Source organism: Apodemus sylvaticus, chromosome 13, assembly GCF_947179515.1.
Source record: "Apodemus sylvaticus chromosome 13, mApoSyl1.1, whole genome shotgun sequence".
Taxonomy (NCBI): domain Eukaryota; kingdom Metazoa; phylum Chordata; class Mammalia; order Rodentia; family Muridae; genus Apodemus; species Apodemus sylvaticus.
The window spans coordinates 6,857,147-6,872,401 of record NC_067484.1 but is presented as its reverse complement, the minus strand read 5'-3'; the positions used below and the strand labels follow the sequence as shown (position 1 = coordinate 6,872,401).

Sequence of the window (15,255 nt, the reverse complement as noted above, 5' to 3'; positions counted from 1 at the left end):
ATTTTGGGAACTGAGTGATGACTGATTAAATGATAATGTATACTTAGAGACTTCTAGATAAAATTTTGTTTTAATCTTTTATGACATTGACTACATGTTTTTATGAAGAACCTGATATTGTTGTAGCTGTTAATTACAGTCTTGAGTTATTATTTGTAAGATAGTGGGTAGTTTGAGGGATAGTATCAAAATAGTAATTATTACCACTTATCTCATTTAAATTTATTGTTGAAATATAACATATTATACTGAAAGGCTAGTGGATTCTAAAGATGGGTTCCAGAGATGGCACTGTCTTGAGTAGAGGTATATGTAGCATCTGAGAATATCAAAATGGGCCCTGAAGAGTAAGCACACAATTCTTATTCCTTTTGAAGTATCTCTGAACCTCATGTTTATAATTCATCTTTATTCATTATGAATTTTTTCTTTTCCTTTCTGCCATATTCCCTCTGTTAATACATTCCCGTGTGGGGATGGAAGCTCACACCTCTTTGTTAGATAAACATTTCACTGCTGAAGCTGAATTAAGCCTCCAGCCCTTTTGCTTACTTTTCTATTTAGTTTTATAAATTGATCAGATTTGACTTGAGTTTATTTTGTAGTACTGGTGGGTCTTACACTTGACCCCCTGTCTCAGCCTCCTCAGTAGCTGGGATGAAGGCCTGAGCTACTCGGCCTCGCCAAGTTTTTTGTCACTTCTCGATGCCACTGGCTTCCAGTTTCTTTGTTTACAATTTTAAATAGCATCTTTAAGTACATTTATTATTTATTATTTTTGGGCATTCTGAAGTCTATTGACTGTGTATAGATGTATAGATGCCTTCTTGTTTCCAGAGCTTGTCAGGGTGATATGTAATAAAATACACCAAGCTTTTAGTCACACAGGTCACAAGTGAGCAAAGGAAACCCAAATAAGGAAGTCTCAGATGGCATTTCACGAGGATTTCCCCCTACACTTTGTTTTCTAGGTTGATATTTTTATATTGATTTGTCAGAAAGTAGACTTAAATGTGAACAGGGTCTCTGAATGGTTTAATTTCCTGAAGGTACTTAGTTAACTATGAGAATTTTATTCTATATGAATTTCATATTTCCTATCCTTTTTCTCTTTTATTGCAGGGTGAACAGAATCTCCTAGAATTAGTGGAGCTGGCGGACCAAGCCTTGCTTAGCTTTTCCTATCATCAGCATTCCCCCCTAATAAAGGAAATCATCTGCATTTGTTCAAAGATGTAATATTTCCTTTTTAAATGTGACAGTATTAATATAGGGCAGTATGTGTGAGCACATGCATGTGCAGGCATTAGATGTGAGGCATGCATTATTAACTTAGAAGTAATATGCGTGAACATGGATGTGTAAACTTAAGAGTAATATAATTGAACATGGGTGTGTAAACTTAGGAAGAATATAAATGAAGTTTGGGGCTGGAGAGATGTCTCAGTGATTAAGAGCACTGGCTGCACTTGCAGAGGATCGAGGTTCAGTTTCCAACACCTACATAGCAGTACACAACTATCTGTAACTCCTGTTCCAGAGGATCTGACATCCTCATACAGGCATAGGCAGTCAAAACACCAATGCACAAAAAATAAAAATAAATAATAAAAATATAGAAATGAAACTGACCTTACACATTTTCTATTTTAATTTAAATTGCTTTATGGGTTGCACTATTAAATTGTATTAGTTCATTAATGTATAGCTGGATTAAGCTAGTTAACAAGAGTTCATTCAAGAGTTAATTTAACAGTGCCATGCCCTTAATGAAAATGAGTAGTTCCTGGATTTGTGTGCATTTGTAGTTGTCCTTGTCAACTACTCATTTATTAGTTATTAATAGTCGGAGGTACTGGTTCACACTTACAGGCCTAGCACTCAGGAAACAGAAGCAGGAGACTCACTTGTAGTTAAAAGCCAGCATTCATTAGCATTCATGCCTAGTAAGACCCAATCTCAAAACAAAGTTGACAGAAATAATTACATAAGTTTAAGATTCCTTTTTATACGCTTTATTATTTTCTTATACTTATTACTAATCTTCTTAAGTGGATTTTTAGAAAGCATTATTCATTAGTTATTTTATATTAAGATATTGGGCCAGATTCCTATAATAAATTTTATAATATGACAAACATCAGCTAACTTTTGAGTTTTAGTTTTATTTACTTTTTTACTGATATGTATGTGTGTGCAATATGGGTGCACATGCCGTGACCTATGGAGCCAGGAGGACAGTTCTGGGGAGGAGAGTCACTTCTATTTGTGTAGGATCTGGGAACTGAACTCAGGTCATCAGATTTGTGTGACAAGCACCTCTATCCCTTAAGCTGTGCCACAGGCTCAAGTCCAAAAATTCTATTTTAATAACAATTTTATTTATTATATTTTGTATGAGTTCTCACTATGTAGCTTTGGCTAGCTTGGCACTTCCTATGTCCAGGTGGAACTTAGTGATATGCCTACCCCATAAGTGCTAGACTTGAAGGCATGTGTTACCTTGCCTGGGTGCAAGTGTGAATTTTTAGGGATGTTTTCTTTTTGTATAATTCTCTCTCTATTCCTTTAGAGAGAATTATTTTTTGCCTGTGTTCATGCCAATCTAATTAATTAAAGATTTCACACAAAGGAACCTGGAGTAGGAGGGGATCTTTTCCAACATGCTTTGTAATTCTTTGCTTAGTTAACTTGCTGACCTCAGATGTCTTGGCTGTTTTTCCTTTTTACTAGCTGGAAATCTGCACAGGCTAGTCCATTACTCCAGGGAGAGAGTCAGAAGGTGTTTCTCCATATGCTGTCTCACCCATTGCCACAGGTGAAGGTGGAGACTTACCAGTGCTGCCTGGAGATTGTGAAGGTGGAACTTTTCTTCTGCTGTTTTTGTGTTAGCCCTAAGAACTGTATGCTATGAGTAGATGGTAGTCATTAGTCAGCTCTGGGACGGTTGCACTATAAATCTAACAACTCCTGGAGGTTTGGGTTTAACAAGTGTTTGCGTTTTTCCATTCTTACTTCTGATTTGTTTTTACATTAATAAAAATACTGCAATGACACAGACATCTCAGATACTCTCGCTGTTTGTGTGTCTTTCCATCCATGTTGCAGAATGTATGTTTACTGGAGACACATGTCTTTATGAATAAAATGTATTATTGTTTGTTTTGTCTGCCTAAAGTATAGTTTCATACTACACATGTTTTTGCCAGGTGTTTAGTTTAATCTGAAAGATGTGAGATCTATTTAGTTAATTTATCTTTATTGTTATAAATTGGGATTTACTTCCTTTGGCTTAATGATGACTTTATGTTAAATCTCCTTTTTAGTGAACTAAGGTTGTTAATTCTGAGTGTTAGGATTTTTAATCTATGGTATTCAGATGGCACTATGACCATCTGTGATGATTTTTTTTAAAGCTGTAATTTGGGTAGTATCATTTAGGAGATGGCCATAGATGGCTTGTAAAGGGAATTATTATATTTATGGATGAATAAGCTGAAGCTCAAGAGAATTGTGTGTGCTTTACAGAAGTGACAGCTATTTTTAAAAATTAAGGTTGAAACCTTAGCTCTTAAAAGTTTGGAGCATTTATTTGTGGCATTAAGTTAATAGTCAAAAATGATATGCATAGATGTATGTGAGATTACATGTATGTATTTTGACCTGTGACTTGTTACTAGTTGTAAGGAGAGAGTAATTTGCAGTATGAAAAAAATTGAGTTTAGGTTTGTGACCCAATATTCTGTGTACTTCCACCTGGTGGGTTTATGTTCTCTTAATGTTTCTGATCACTTAAATTCTCTCTCACGTTGAACAGGTTCTAGGAAAACATTTCTCTTATAATTGAGAAAGGATTTCTGTTTTTTTCCTTGTGTGTTTCATTGCATATTCTCAACACACACTCTCTCCCTTTCCCCTCCCTTCTCCTTTACTTCCTTTCTTCCCCCTTCCTTCCTTCCTTTCTTCCTTTCTTCCTTCCTTCTTCCCTCCTTCCTCTCCCCCCTTTTCTTTTCCCTCCCTCTCTTCTTCCCTTCCTTCCTTCCTTCCTTCCTTCCTTCCTTCCTTCCTTCCTTCCTTCCCCCTTCCTTCCTTCCTTCCCTCCTTCCTCTCCCCCCTTTTCTTTTCCCTTCCTTCCTTCCTTCCTTCCTTCCTTCCTTCCTTCCTTCCTTCCTTCCTTCCTTCCTTCCTTCCTTCCTTTTTTTTTAATTTGAATTTTGTTTTTCGTTCTCAAGCCTCAGTGATTCAAATCACACATTAGGTTAAAGTTTTAGGGTTTTGTCATGCCTTTTATATCTGTTGATTTCTAGAAGTTATGATTGTGGTTTTTATTTCTGAAGATTTTACTCATTGGACATTATATAGCCCATATAGACTCGAGCAGTTAGGTAGAAAAATCTTATTAGATAAATAACCTTTTAATGATGTGAAAACTAATAGTGGAAACAAATTATAAACAGAAGAAAGAATACTCTTAGAAATACCATTCACTAATTTCAAAATATTTGTATTATTTTACAGGAATGTTTAGGTATCCATAATGTCACTAAACCTGTATCTTCACTTTGTAGTGGAATTCATTTTCTGCTTCATCCAAAAGTTCTATATGAGATTTCTGCATTTGGTATTCAAGAATCCAAAAATGAGGTATAATATGTTAAAAACATGGATAAAAGATTACTCTACCAAGTCAAAGAAATGTGAACAATTTGATGAGAAGCTATAAGAACATATGCATTTGGTGTATTAGTTCAGTTCTGATATTATTTACATAAAAAGATGCTAAAGAAAATGGTGAATTAGAATACAGAATGTACTTGATCTCATAGAATCAGATCAACATTTTACTTATGATTATCTTTTGTATGTAGGGAGCTAGAGAATAGTTACTATTTCAGATTTATTGATGAGGGTAAAGTAGTAGAAATTAGTACGGGAGCAAACTCATTAATACCAGACTATAGATGTATGGAGAGAGGAACACTTTAAGAAAGATAAGTCGATTTTGCAATTTTTCAGATTTTATAAACATAGGTCTGTGAGAGGCCCTGGTGGTACATCTCATAGCTTGCTGTGTCTTTTGTTGAGCAGGTGAATGCTGCTGCCAAGGCCATTCTGCTCTATCTGCTTCAGGGCCGATTGAGGATGACAGCTCTGACCTGGAACAAGTTTATCGAATCTCTCTGTCCTGTCATTCCAGTGCTACAGGTACTCTGTGCAATTCATTTTTTATGATCCATTTATCTTTGGCTGGTTGTCAGTGATTTAAAAGAATGCAAACAGCAGAACCATCACATTGTGAGAAAAATTAAGTGGAGCTGTGAAGGCACTGGGGATAAGTGAGCAGGAAGTGCCTAGCTGTCTTGTTCTTGGCAGAAGATTAAACAAGGATAGCGAATTTGCCAGTGTATGCTTTATATACCTAGGTGGGAGGTTCCTTTTTTGGCATTGAAAGAATGAGGACTGTTTAGGTTCCTATCTCCCTTGGATGGAAAGCTAGGACCCACAGACTTAACTAATTTTATTTATGTGTATATGTGTGTTTGTATGAGTGTATGCCACGTCTGTGTGGATATGCATGGAGACCAGAATGAGGTGCCGGATCACCTGGAATTGGAGCGATAGTCAGTTATGAGCTGCCCGATATGGGTGCTAGGAACTGAACTTCAGAAAGAAGTTATTCATTGCAGTTGAACCGTATCTCCAGTCCCAGGTTTATTTGTTTGTTTGTTTCTAAGTACATAATTGTCTTTATTTTTAGGAAGTGAACAACTGTCAAATTACTATAAAATATATTGGTTCCATGGTCAAAAGTTCACATTCAAAAATGAAAATCTTTTTTGTATTTATTAAATAGGATTCTATTTAAGTGTGCTGATGTTTGATAAGATACTCTGCTCTGAAAAATCTCATTGAGGTTCTTAAGAGTTCAGGTGGGGTAGCCAGCATCAAACTAAATGGAGAGAAACTTGAAGCAATCCCACTAAAATCAGGGACTAGACAGGGCTGCCCCTTTCTCCTTATCTTTTCAATATTGTACTTGAGGTACTAGCTCGGGCAATTAGACAAAATACGGAGGTCAAAGGGATACAAATTGGAAAGGAAGAAGTCAAACTATTATTATTTGCAGATGATATGATAGTCTACCTAAGTGACCCAGAAAAACTCCACTAGAGAACTCCTACAGCTGATAAACAACTTCAGCAAAGTGGCAGGTTATAAAATCAACTCAAGCAAATCAGTAGCCTTCCTATACTCAAAGGATAAGCAGGCTGAGAAAGAAATTAGGGAAATGACCCCCTTCACAATAGCCACAAACAGTATAAAGTACCTTGGGGTGACTCTTACCAAACATGTGAAAGATCTGTATGACAAGAACTTCAAGACTATGAAGAGGGAAATGGAAGAAGACTTCAAAAAAATGGAAAAACCTCCCATGCTCATGGATTGGCAGGATTAATACAGTTAAAATGGCCATTTTGCCAAAAGCAGTATACAGATTCAACGCAATGCCCATCAAAATCCCAACTCAATTCTTCACAGAGTTAGAAAGAGCAATCCTCAAATTCATCTGGAATAACAAAAAACCCAGGATAGCTAAAACTGTTCTCAACAATAAAAGAACTGGGGGTATCAGTATTCCCGACCTCAAGTAATACTACAGAGCAATAGTGTTAAAAACTGCATGGTATTGGTACAGTGACAGGCAGGCGGTTTAATGGAACAGGATTGAAGATCCAGAAATGAACCCACACACCTATGGCCACTTGATCCTGGACAAAGGGGCTGAAAACATCCAATGGAAAAAAGATAGCCTTTTCAACAAATGGTGCTGGTTCAACTGGAGGTCAGCATGCAGAAGAATGGGAATTGATCCATCCTTGTCTCCTTGTACTAAGCTCAACTCCAAATGGATCAAGGACCTCCACATAAAGCCAGACACTCTGAAGCTAATAGAAAAGAAACTGGGGAAGACCCTTGAGGACACCGATACAGGGGGAAATTTCCTGAACAGAACACCAATAGCTTATGCTCTAAGATCAAGATTTGACAAATGGGACCTCATAAAATTACAAAGTTTCTGTAAGGCGAAGGACACCATCAAAAGGACAAATCAGCAACCAACAAATTGGGAAAAGATCTTCACCAACCCTACATCAGATAGAGGGCTAATATCCAATATATATAAAGAACTCAAGAAGATAGACTCCAGAAAACCAAATAACCCTATTAAAAAATGGATTACAGAGTTAAACAAAGAATTTTCACCTGAAGAACTTCGGATGGTTGAGAAGCATCTTAAAAAATGCTCAATTTCATTAGTCATTAGGGAAATGCAAATCAAAACAACCCTGAGATTTCACCTTACACCAGTTAGAATGGCTAAGATTAAAAATTCAGGAGACAACAGATGTTGGCAAGGATGTGGAGAAAGAGGAACACTCCTCCACTGCTGGTGGGGTTGCAAATTGGTACAACCACTCTGGAAATCAGTCTGGCAGTTCCTCCGAAAACTGGGCACCTTACTTCCAGAAGATCCTGCTATACCACTCCTGGGCATATACCCAGAAGATTCCCCAGCATGTAATAAGGATACATGTTCCACTATGTTCATAGCAGCCCTATTTATAATTGCCAGAAGCTGGAAAGAACCCAGTTATCCCTCAACAGAAGACTGGATGCAAAAAATGTGGTATATATACACAATGGAGTACTATTCAGCCGTTAGAAACAATGAATTCATGAAATTCTTAGGCAAATGGATGGAGCTGGAGAACATCATACTAAGTGAGGTAACCCAGACTCAAAAGGTGAATCATGGTATGCACTCACTGATAAGTGGATATTAACCTAGAAAACTGGAATACCCAAAACATAATCCACACATCAAATGAGGTACAAGAAGAAAGGAGGAGTGGCCCCCTTTTCTGGAAAGACTCAGTGAAGTAGTATAGGGCAAAACCAGAACAGGGAAATGGGAAGGGTTGGGTGGGAAAACAGGGGGAGGAAAGGGGGCTGATGTGACTTGCGGGGAGTGGGGGTCTAGAAAAGGGGAAATCATTTGAAATGTAAATAAAAAATATATCGATTAAAAAAAAAAAGAAAAAAAAAGAGATGAAAATATACCAAAAAAAAAAAAAAAAAAAAAAAAAAAAGAGAGAGTTCAGGTGGTTTGCCTGAGAAAGGAATAATACGGAGCTGAGCCTTTTGAAAGAAAGGATCAGAATGGAGGGAAAACTCTTCTTATGTAGTGCCATGAAGAAAATTGACTTATCTTTCCCTTCAACATTTCCTTCCCAGCTTTATTTTGTTGCTATAACATGCATCATGACCAAAAGTGACTTAAGGGAGGGCCTGGTTTTTGGCTTACACTTCCAGGTCCCAGCCCAACATCAAGGGAAGTCTGAGCAGGAACTCAAGCAGAATCCTTGTAGGACTGCTGCTGTGTGGCTCACTCTCTGTGTAGCTCATAGTCATGCTCAGCTGTCTAGGACTGGTGCTACCCACAGTGGATAGCACCGTTAGTTAATAATCAAGACAATCCCCAAAGACATACACATAGGCAAATGTGATTTAAGTGATCCTTTGATTCAGGCTTTCTTCTCTGCTGACTCTTAAGTTGTGCCAAGTTCACAGTTAAAGCCTTTAGGATATCTAAGAATAAGCTTCAAAAACATTCTGTATTCTCACTTTTATATTATCTACATTGCATTGTATTACTTGATGTAAAAAATTATGTAAAAGAAATAGCTGTAATTCACTGGAGACACTCTACAGCTTTCTCGGCACAATGGTCATGTGTTTCCAATGGACATATAGATTTTAGCCCTTGAAGCTCACTGGTGCCGTTTTCCACATGGAGTTCCTATAGCACTCCTGCTTTATTCTGTTTGGAGAGGGCTAAAGTGTCTCAAGTATGGAGGTGCAAAACAAACATAGCATATTTTCCTTAAAATGTACTTTTAAATTTTATTTTACTTTTAATTTAGCTTTATTTCAGCTTCTAATCGCATGTCGACTATTTTCAAAAGAGAATCTTCTATTCAATTGACTTGAAAGGAATTAATGAATTGCATGATATTCCTGTATAATTACTATTATTTTCAAGTTGAAAACTTATTATGAATGAAACTGAATGATAATTTCTCTTAATTTCTTTCTTAGGGCTATGCTGATACAGAAGATCCTTTGGGCAACTGCATTCTTCTTCTAAGCAAAGTGAGTTCTGAGGCAGGAGAAGGCATTCTCCCCTGCACTACCCGGCTGAAGTCTGTGCTACGACTTTTGCTAGTAAAAAAACCTTCGTGAGTACAATGTAATCTTTTCTTTTGAATAAAAAAGATTAATCCTAGGAGAGCATCCTAGGAGAATGTAGTAATTATATGAATCTGAAACAGAACTAAAGAGTGGAAGGAAGGTGATTCTGTGTCATTACCCTGGAGAACCAATCCATGCATAAAAGTGAGCAGTGTAAAGTCCTTGACTGCTTTCCTGAGTGCTTTGATCTCATTTGGTTTGTGCTGTTACTTGTGAAAGCTAAAAGGCGACCTTTTCTTGACCATCATTGGTGTGGATATCATCTTTTTTTTTCTTTCTCTTACTCAGTGGAACACAAGTCTTCTCTGTTCCTTTATATAGTTAACAGTGGATACATTGTCCCCCATTGAGGAGAGGAAGTTTAAAGTCAGGTAGTGATGAAGAATATTCAAGAATTGATTTAATTAATTTATTTTAAGATTTTTATATACTTTTATTTTATATGTATGGGTGTTTTGCCTGCACATATTTCTATGTACCACATCTGTGCCTGGTATTTGTCAGATCCCTTGGTACTGCAGTTAGGATGGTTATGAGTCACCATGTGGATTCTAGTAAGTGAACACCTCTGAAGAACAGCAAGTGCTCTTACCTGCTGAGCCATTTTTTTAGCCTGAGAAATCTTTAAAAAATATTTTATTTATTTTTTAATGATGGATATATACATGTACATATCTGTTTGTTGGTGCCCATGGAGTCCAGAGATACAGGATCCCTTTGGAGCTGGAGTTAAAGGCAGTTGTAAGCTGCCTAGCTTGAGTTTGGAATCAGACTGTGTCCTCTGGAACTCTTAACCTGTGTCCTATGTACTCTGAGTCTTTGACCCATTTGTGTTGTCACAGACATTTTCTTGAGAATAGGTAATTTTGTTTTCCCTAGATGGTAAAGAAGTATGTGGAAATAAAGCACTAAGTGAATGAATAGAATGCTCAGGGACTAGTTTCTATGAGTATGCTGTGGTCCCTGGGAAGCACTAATAGTTATTGTTTTAGCACTGTTCTCTTTTTCTCTTAACCAGCACCTGTATTTGACAAGGCAAAATACAAGTATATTTGCTATTCTCTTAGATAGATTGTATTAGTTATTTTTGTTCATGCTCTGACAGAATACCTAACAAAAGCAACTTTTTTTGCCTCACAGCTTAACGTTATAGTCTCAGTTTTTTTTTATAGTGGGTGTCTTAGTCAGGGTTTCTATTCCTGCACAAACATCATGACCAAGAAGCAAGTTGAAGAGGAAAGGGTTTATTGAGCTTACACTTCCACATTGCAGTTCATCACTAAAGGAAGTCAGGACTGGAACTCAAGCAGGTCAGGAAGCAGGAGCTGATGCAGAGGCCATGGAGGGAAGTTTCTTACTGGCTTGCTTCCCCTGGCTTGCTCAGCCTGCTCTCTTATAGAACCCAAGAGCACCAGCCCAAAGGTGGTACCACCCACAAGGGGCCCTTCCACCTTGATCACTAAGTGAGAAAATGCCCCACAGCTGGATCTCTTGGAGGCACGTCCCCAACTGAAGCTCCTTTCTCCATGATAACTCCAGCCTGTGTCAAGTTGACACAGAACCAGCCAGCACAGTGGGGGAGGTAGGTATGACATAATGAGCTTGGAGCAGCTGATCACATCAGAAAGGAGGCAGAGACAGAAGAATGCTGGTGCTTAGTTCAGGTTCTTTTTAGCCCATCCATATCCATAGCTCATGGGATGGTACCATTCACGGTTAGGTTTAGGACTTTTCCACCTTAGTAAAACCTGTTTTGGACACACCTTCATATACATGCCAGAGATGTTTCTGTGGTGATTCTAAATCTAGGCAAGTTGACAGTAAAGATTAAGAAACATCATAGGAACCAAGATCTCTAGTAAGCAAAGACTCAACAGGATCCATGAGCAAGGTTTGAACTTTCTTTGAGTAAGAGTAAAAAGAACTTAGCATAGTTTAACTTAGTAATTTTCTTCATTGGATTAATCTTATATTATCCCTTCTATAAACTTAGTGAAGTTGAGAACCCTGTCTACTGACTAATTTATATCATTACAAAGTATATAAGTATAGTTGAGAAGTTAGATAAATATTAGGATAATTGGATTCTGGTAGCCAGTACTAAACCTAAAAACATGGCAAGTTAGAAAGGAAGACACACAAAACCATGGTTTATTTTTCTCATCTCAGGCCTTTTTGTGGGGCTTTGAAACTCTCCCTAAAGCCCAGCTTTTGCATAGATTATTTTTGCCTTAGAAGAAAGGAACAGGCAACAGCATTAGGTAAACGTATAACCTTGTTTTCTTTACTTTCTTTCTCTTCTTTCTTAAGTACTTTTCTATCAGTGTGACAGGACACCATGACTGAGGAAACTTATAAAAAAGAAAGCATTTAATTTGGAATTCATGATTGCAGAGGTTAGAGATCATGATAATTTTGGTGTTGAGTCTGGCAGTAGACAGACAATTGTGGCCCTAAAGAAGCAGATGGGAGCTTACCTGTGATCCACCACTGTGCTGCTGGGTGGGGTGAGGGGCATATGCCACTCCCAGTGACACGACTCCACTAACAAGACCACACTTCCTAATCTTTCCCAAATAGTTCCACCTATTACAGACCAAGTATTCATTAGTCTATGGGGGCATCCTAATTTAAACCACCACATTCTACTTGCTGGCTCCTATATGCTTTGTAACCATATAAAAATGTATTTAGTTCAACTTCAAAAATCCCCAAACATTTCCACCAAATGTAGGCCATGCATTCAAATATATGAGCCTGTGGGTACCATTCTTCAAACCGCATCTTGCAGGTTATTTTTAGACTGGCTTTATCACTATGATGCTGGGACTACTCTTAAACTCCGGTGTTTAAGAGCTCCTCTGTTACATCCTTGGGCAGTAGGGGCCACAGATCTGATGTGGCAATTTACCTCCTGAAGTTGGCTGTTCCTTTTGTTAGTCTCTGTGAGTGTACCCAATTGTTCTTATTAATTATTCTGAGTTTCTGATGTTATTTCATAGAACAATATTGTCTCTATGAAAATAGGTCTATGTGAAATTTTTTTTGTAGAAACAGGAAGATATTAGTAATGGCAGTATATATATTCATACTTTATTATGGTAACTATGTATAATTCTAAGCATGTTTATAGATATTTACATAATATAAAATATTAACTTAAATACCTTCTCTTTTTAGGGTTCGTTCACTAGCATTAAAACTTTTAGCATTTCATCTTACCAGTGAAGAAGGAGCTGATAAAAAGCGCCCATTCATAGATGCTAGAGTTCTCTCCAGAGTTACTAATATGTTTATTGTGAAAAAACCTATTGACCTTAAGTTGGATGACAGAAGAGAACTAGTTATTAAGGTAATTTTAACTTTTGAGTTTATTACTGTGTGGTAATTTGACATACTTATATAGCATGTATTTGATGCTTTTCAGAATGTGTGTGCTTACGAAGGGAGATAGCTAATTTGGGGCTAGTTTCATGCAGTTTGTAGTGAGCTGGCTTCTGGATGTGTTTGTTTACTGGGCAGGTATCACTTGAGTGCCTTATGTCTTGCAGGGATTATACCTTCTTTAACTGATTATATGTGCTGAAAATGTAAGTTGTTTATGGCGTGTCTGAAACACATTACACTTGAATACAGTGAGAAGTTTTGTGATGAATTTTAACTTAATTTTCTAATTAAAAAATCTATGAGTATGAGTGTACATATACTTATGACTACAATGCCCAGTTGAAGGCATTGGATTCCTTGGAGCTGGATTTGCAGATGTCTGTAAGCCACTTGAAATGGATGCTGGAGTTTGAACTCAGGTCCTTCGGAAGAGTAGCATATGCTCTTAATCTCTGAATTGTTTCTCCAGCCCTGTGTTTTATTTTTTCAGTTAATTTCTTAAAATATATAAGATTTGCCTGTGTGTTTTTGTGTTAGAGAGGAAAGGGCTTATTTCATCTTACAGATTAGTAGTACATCATCAGGGGAAGCCAAGTGAGGAAATAAAAACAGAAATTATGGATAACTATTGGTTATTAGTTGGCTCCCAGGGTCAAGTTCAGATCTTTTTTTTTTTTTTCTTATACATTCAGGCCCATCTTCCTAGGAGGATACCACTCACAGTGCCCTGGGCCCATAAGCATCAGTTAGCGATTAAGAAAATGCTCCATAGACTTTCCTATAGACTAATCTGATGGAGGCAATTCCTCAAATGAAGTTTCCTATTCCTAGGTGTGTCAAGTTGACAGCTGAGATTAACCATTACTGAATAGAATTTAGCAGAGGGTGCAAGGAAAAAAAATGTTGCTTTTGTTCTGTTTATATTGCTGCCTTTGCTATCTCAGATTCTGGCTTTGAAGTAAGTCAATCTCCGACTGTTAAAACTGGCTTTGAAGTAAGCCAGTCTCCGATTGTTAAAACTACTAGACTTGTGTCCAATGGCAGAGATGGTTAAAGAAGAAGGCCATGAGGTTTGCACCTGGTGGTTTACAGGATTGAGAGAAAATTGTTTTTGTTTTTTTATGCATGGTATTTTCTATTTATTTATTTATTTATTTATTTATTTATTTATTTATTTATTTTTATTCAATATATCCTTTATTTACATTTCAAATGATATCCCCTTTCCTGAATTCCCCCTCCCCAAAAGTCCCATAAGCCCTCTTCCTTCCCCTTGTTCCCCAATCACCCCCTTCCTGCTTCCCTGTCCTGGTATTCCCCTGCGGTGAGCCTTTCCAGGACTAGGGGCCTCTCCCTCCTTCTTCTTGGGCATCATTTGATATGTGAATTGTTTCTTGGGTATTCCGAGTTTCTGGATTAATATCCGCGTATCAATGAGTGCATGCCATGTGTGTTCCTTTGTGACTAGGTCGTCTCACTCAGGATGACATTCTCCAGTTCCACACACTTGCCTAAGAATTTTATGAATTCATTGTTTTTAATAGCTGAGTAGTATTCCATAGTGTAAATATACCATATTTTCTATATCCATTCCTCCATTGAGGGACATCTGGGTTCTTTCCAGCTTCTGGCTATCATAAATAGGGCTGTTATGAACATAGTGGAACATGAGTCTTTATTACATACTGGGGAATTCTCTGGGTATATGCTGAGGAGTGGTATAGGGGGGTCCTCAGGAAGTGTCATGCCCAGTTTTCTGAGGAACCGCCAGACTGATTTCCAGAGTGGTTGTACCAGCTTGCAACCCCACTAGCAGTGGAGGAGTGTTCCTCTTTCTCCATCTCCTCACCAGCACCTGTTTTGAGAGAAAAATCTTTTTGAGTCATGGGTCTGAGTTGCTTTTCTCATGTTAGTCTGGTATAGCATAGAGATGCTAGGAAACCTAGAAGTTTTCTATGATATTCTCAAGGTGTTAATAGATAATGGCCTATGACCTTAAGCAATAATGTTCATTAAAAAGAGAAGCTTATTTGAACATCATAGTTGTTTCTTTTTAAGTTTTTCTATTAAGTAACACATCATTGTTGCAAATTTACATATAAATGTTTATTTAAGTAGGTTGACTTCAAGCTTTTGTTTTTATGTCATGAATTGTAAAATTTTATTGGAATTGGAAATAGTTGAAAATGTATATTTTTTTGATTTTCAGTTGGAGACTGTTAAAAAGGTGTATGAAATCTTTACCTCAGATGATGTTGATCTTGTTTTAAGAAAGTCAGCTGCAGAGCAACTAGCTGTGATAATGCAAGGTAATGAGGGTTTTGTTTTGTTTTGTTTTATGACAGTGATTGTTGCTGACCTAGGATTTGAGATTGCTGTGTAGTAGTCTTTGTTATTAGATGTCTGTTCATAGGCCAACTCTAGCCTCTGACTTATTTTTTTAAAGGATTTATTTATTTATTTTATGTATGTGAGTACACCGTTGCTCTTTTCAGACACACCGGAAGAGGGCATCAGATCCCATTACAGATAGTTGTGAGCCATCATTTGGTT

At 37.3% G+C, this 15,255-nt stretch overlaps 1 protein-coding gene across 1 annotated transcript in view; it reads left to right on the top strand.

The window, feature by feature from the left end:
• The window catches only part of Rttn (rotatin), a 234,439-nt gene that overhangs the window by 58,415 nt on the left and 160,769 nt on the right, over window positions 1–15,255 (top strand). The window contains exons 13-19 of the mRNA XM_052155468.1: window positions 1,123–1,235; window positions 2,734–2,860; window positions 4,519–4,644; window positions 5,089–5,205; window positions 9,163–9,302; window positions 12,496–12,667; window positions 14,912–15,011. Coding sequence (XP_052011428.1) covers window positions 1,123–1,235; window positions 2,734–2,860; window positions 4,519–4,644; window positions 5,089–5,205; window positions 9,163–9,302; window positions 12,496–12,667; window positions 14,912–15,011 — 895 coding nt within the window. The remainder of the gene's footprint in view (window positions 1–1,122; window positions 1,236–2,733; window positions 2,861–4,518; window positions 4,645–5,088; window positions 5,206–9,162; window positions 9,303–12,495; window positions 12,668–14,911; window positions 15,012–15,255) is intronic.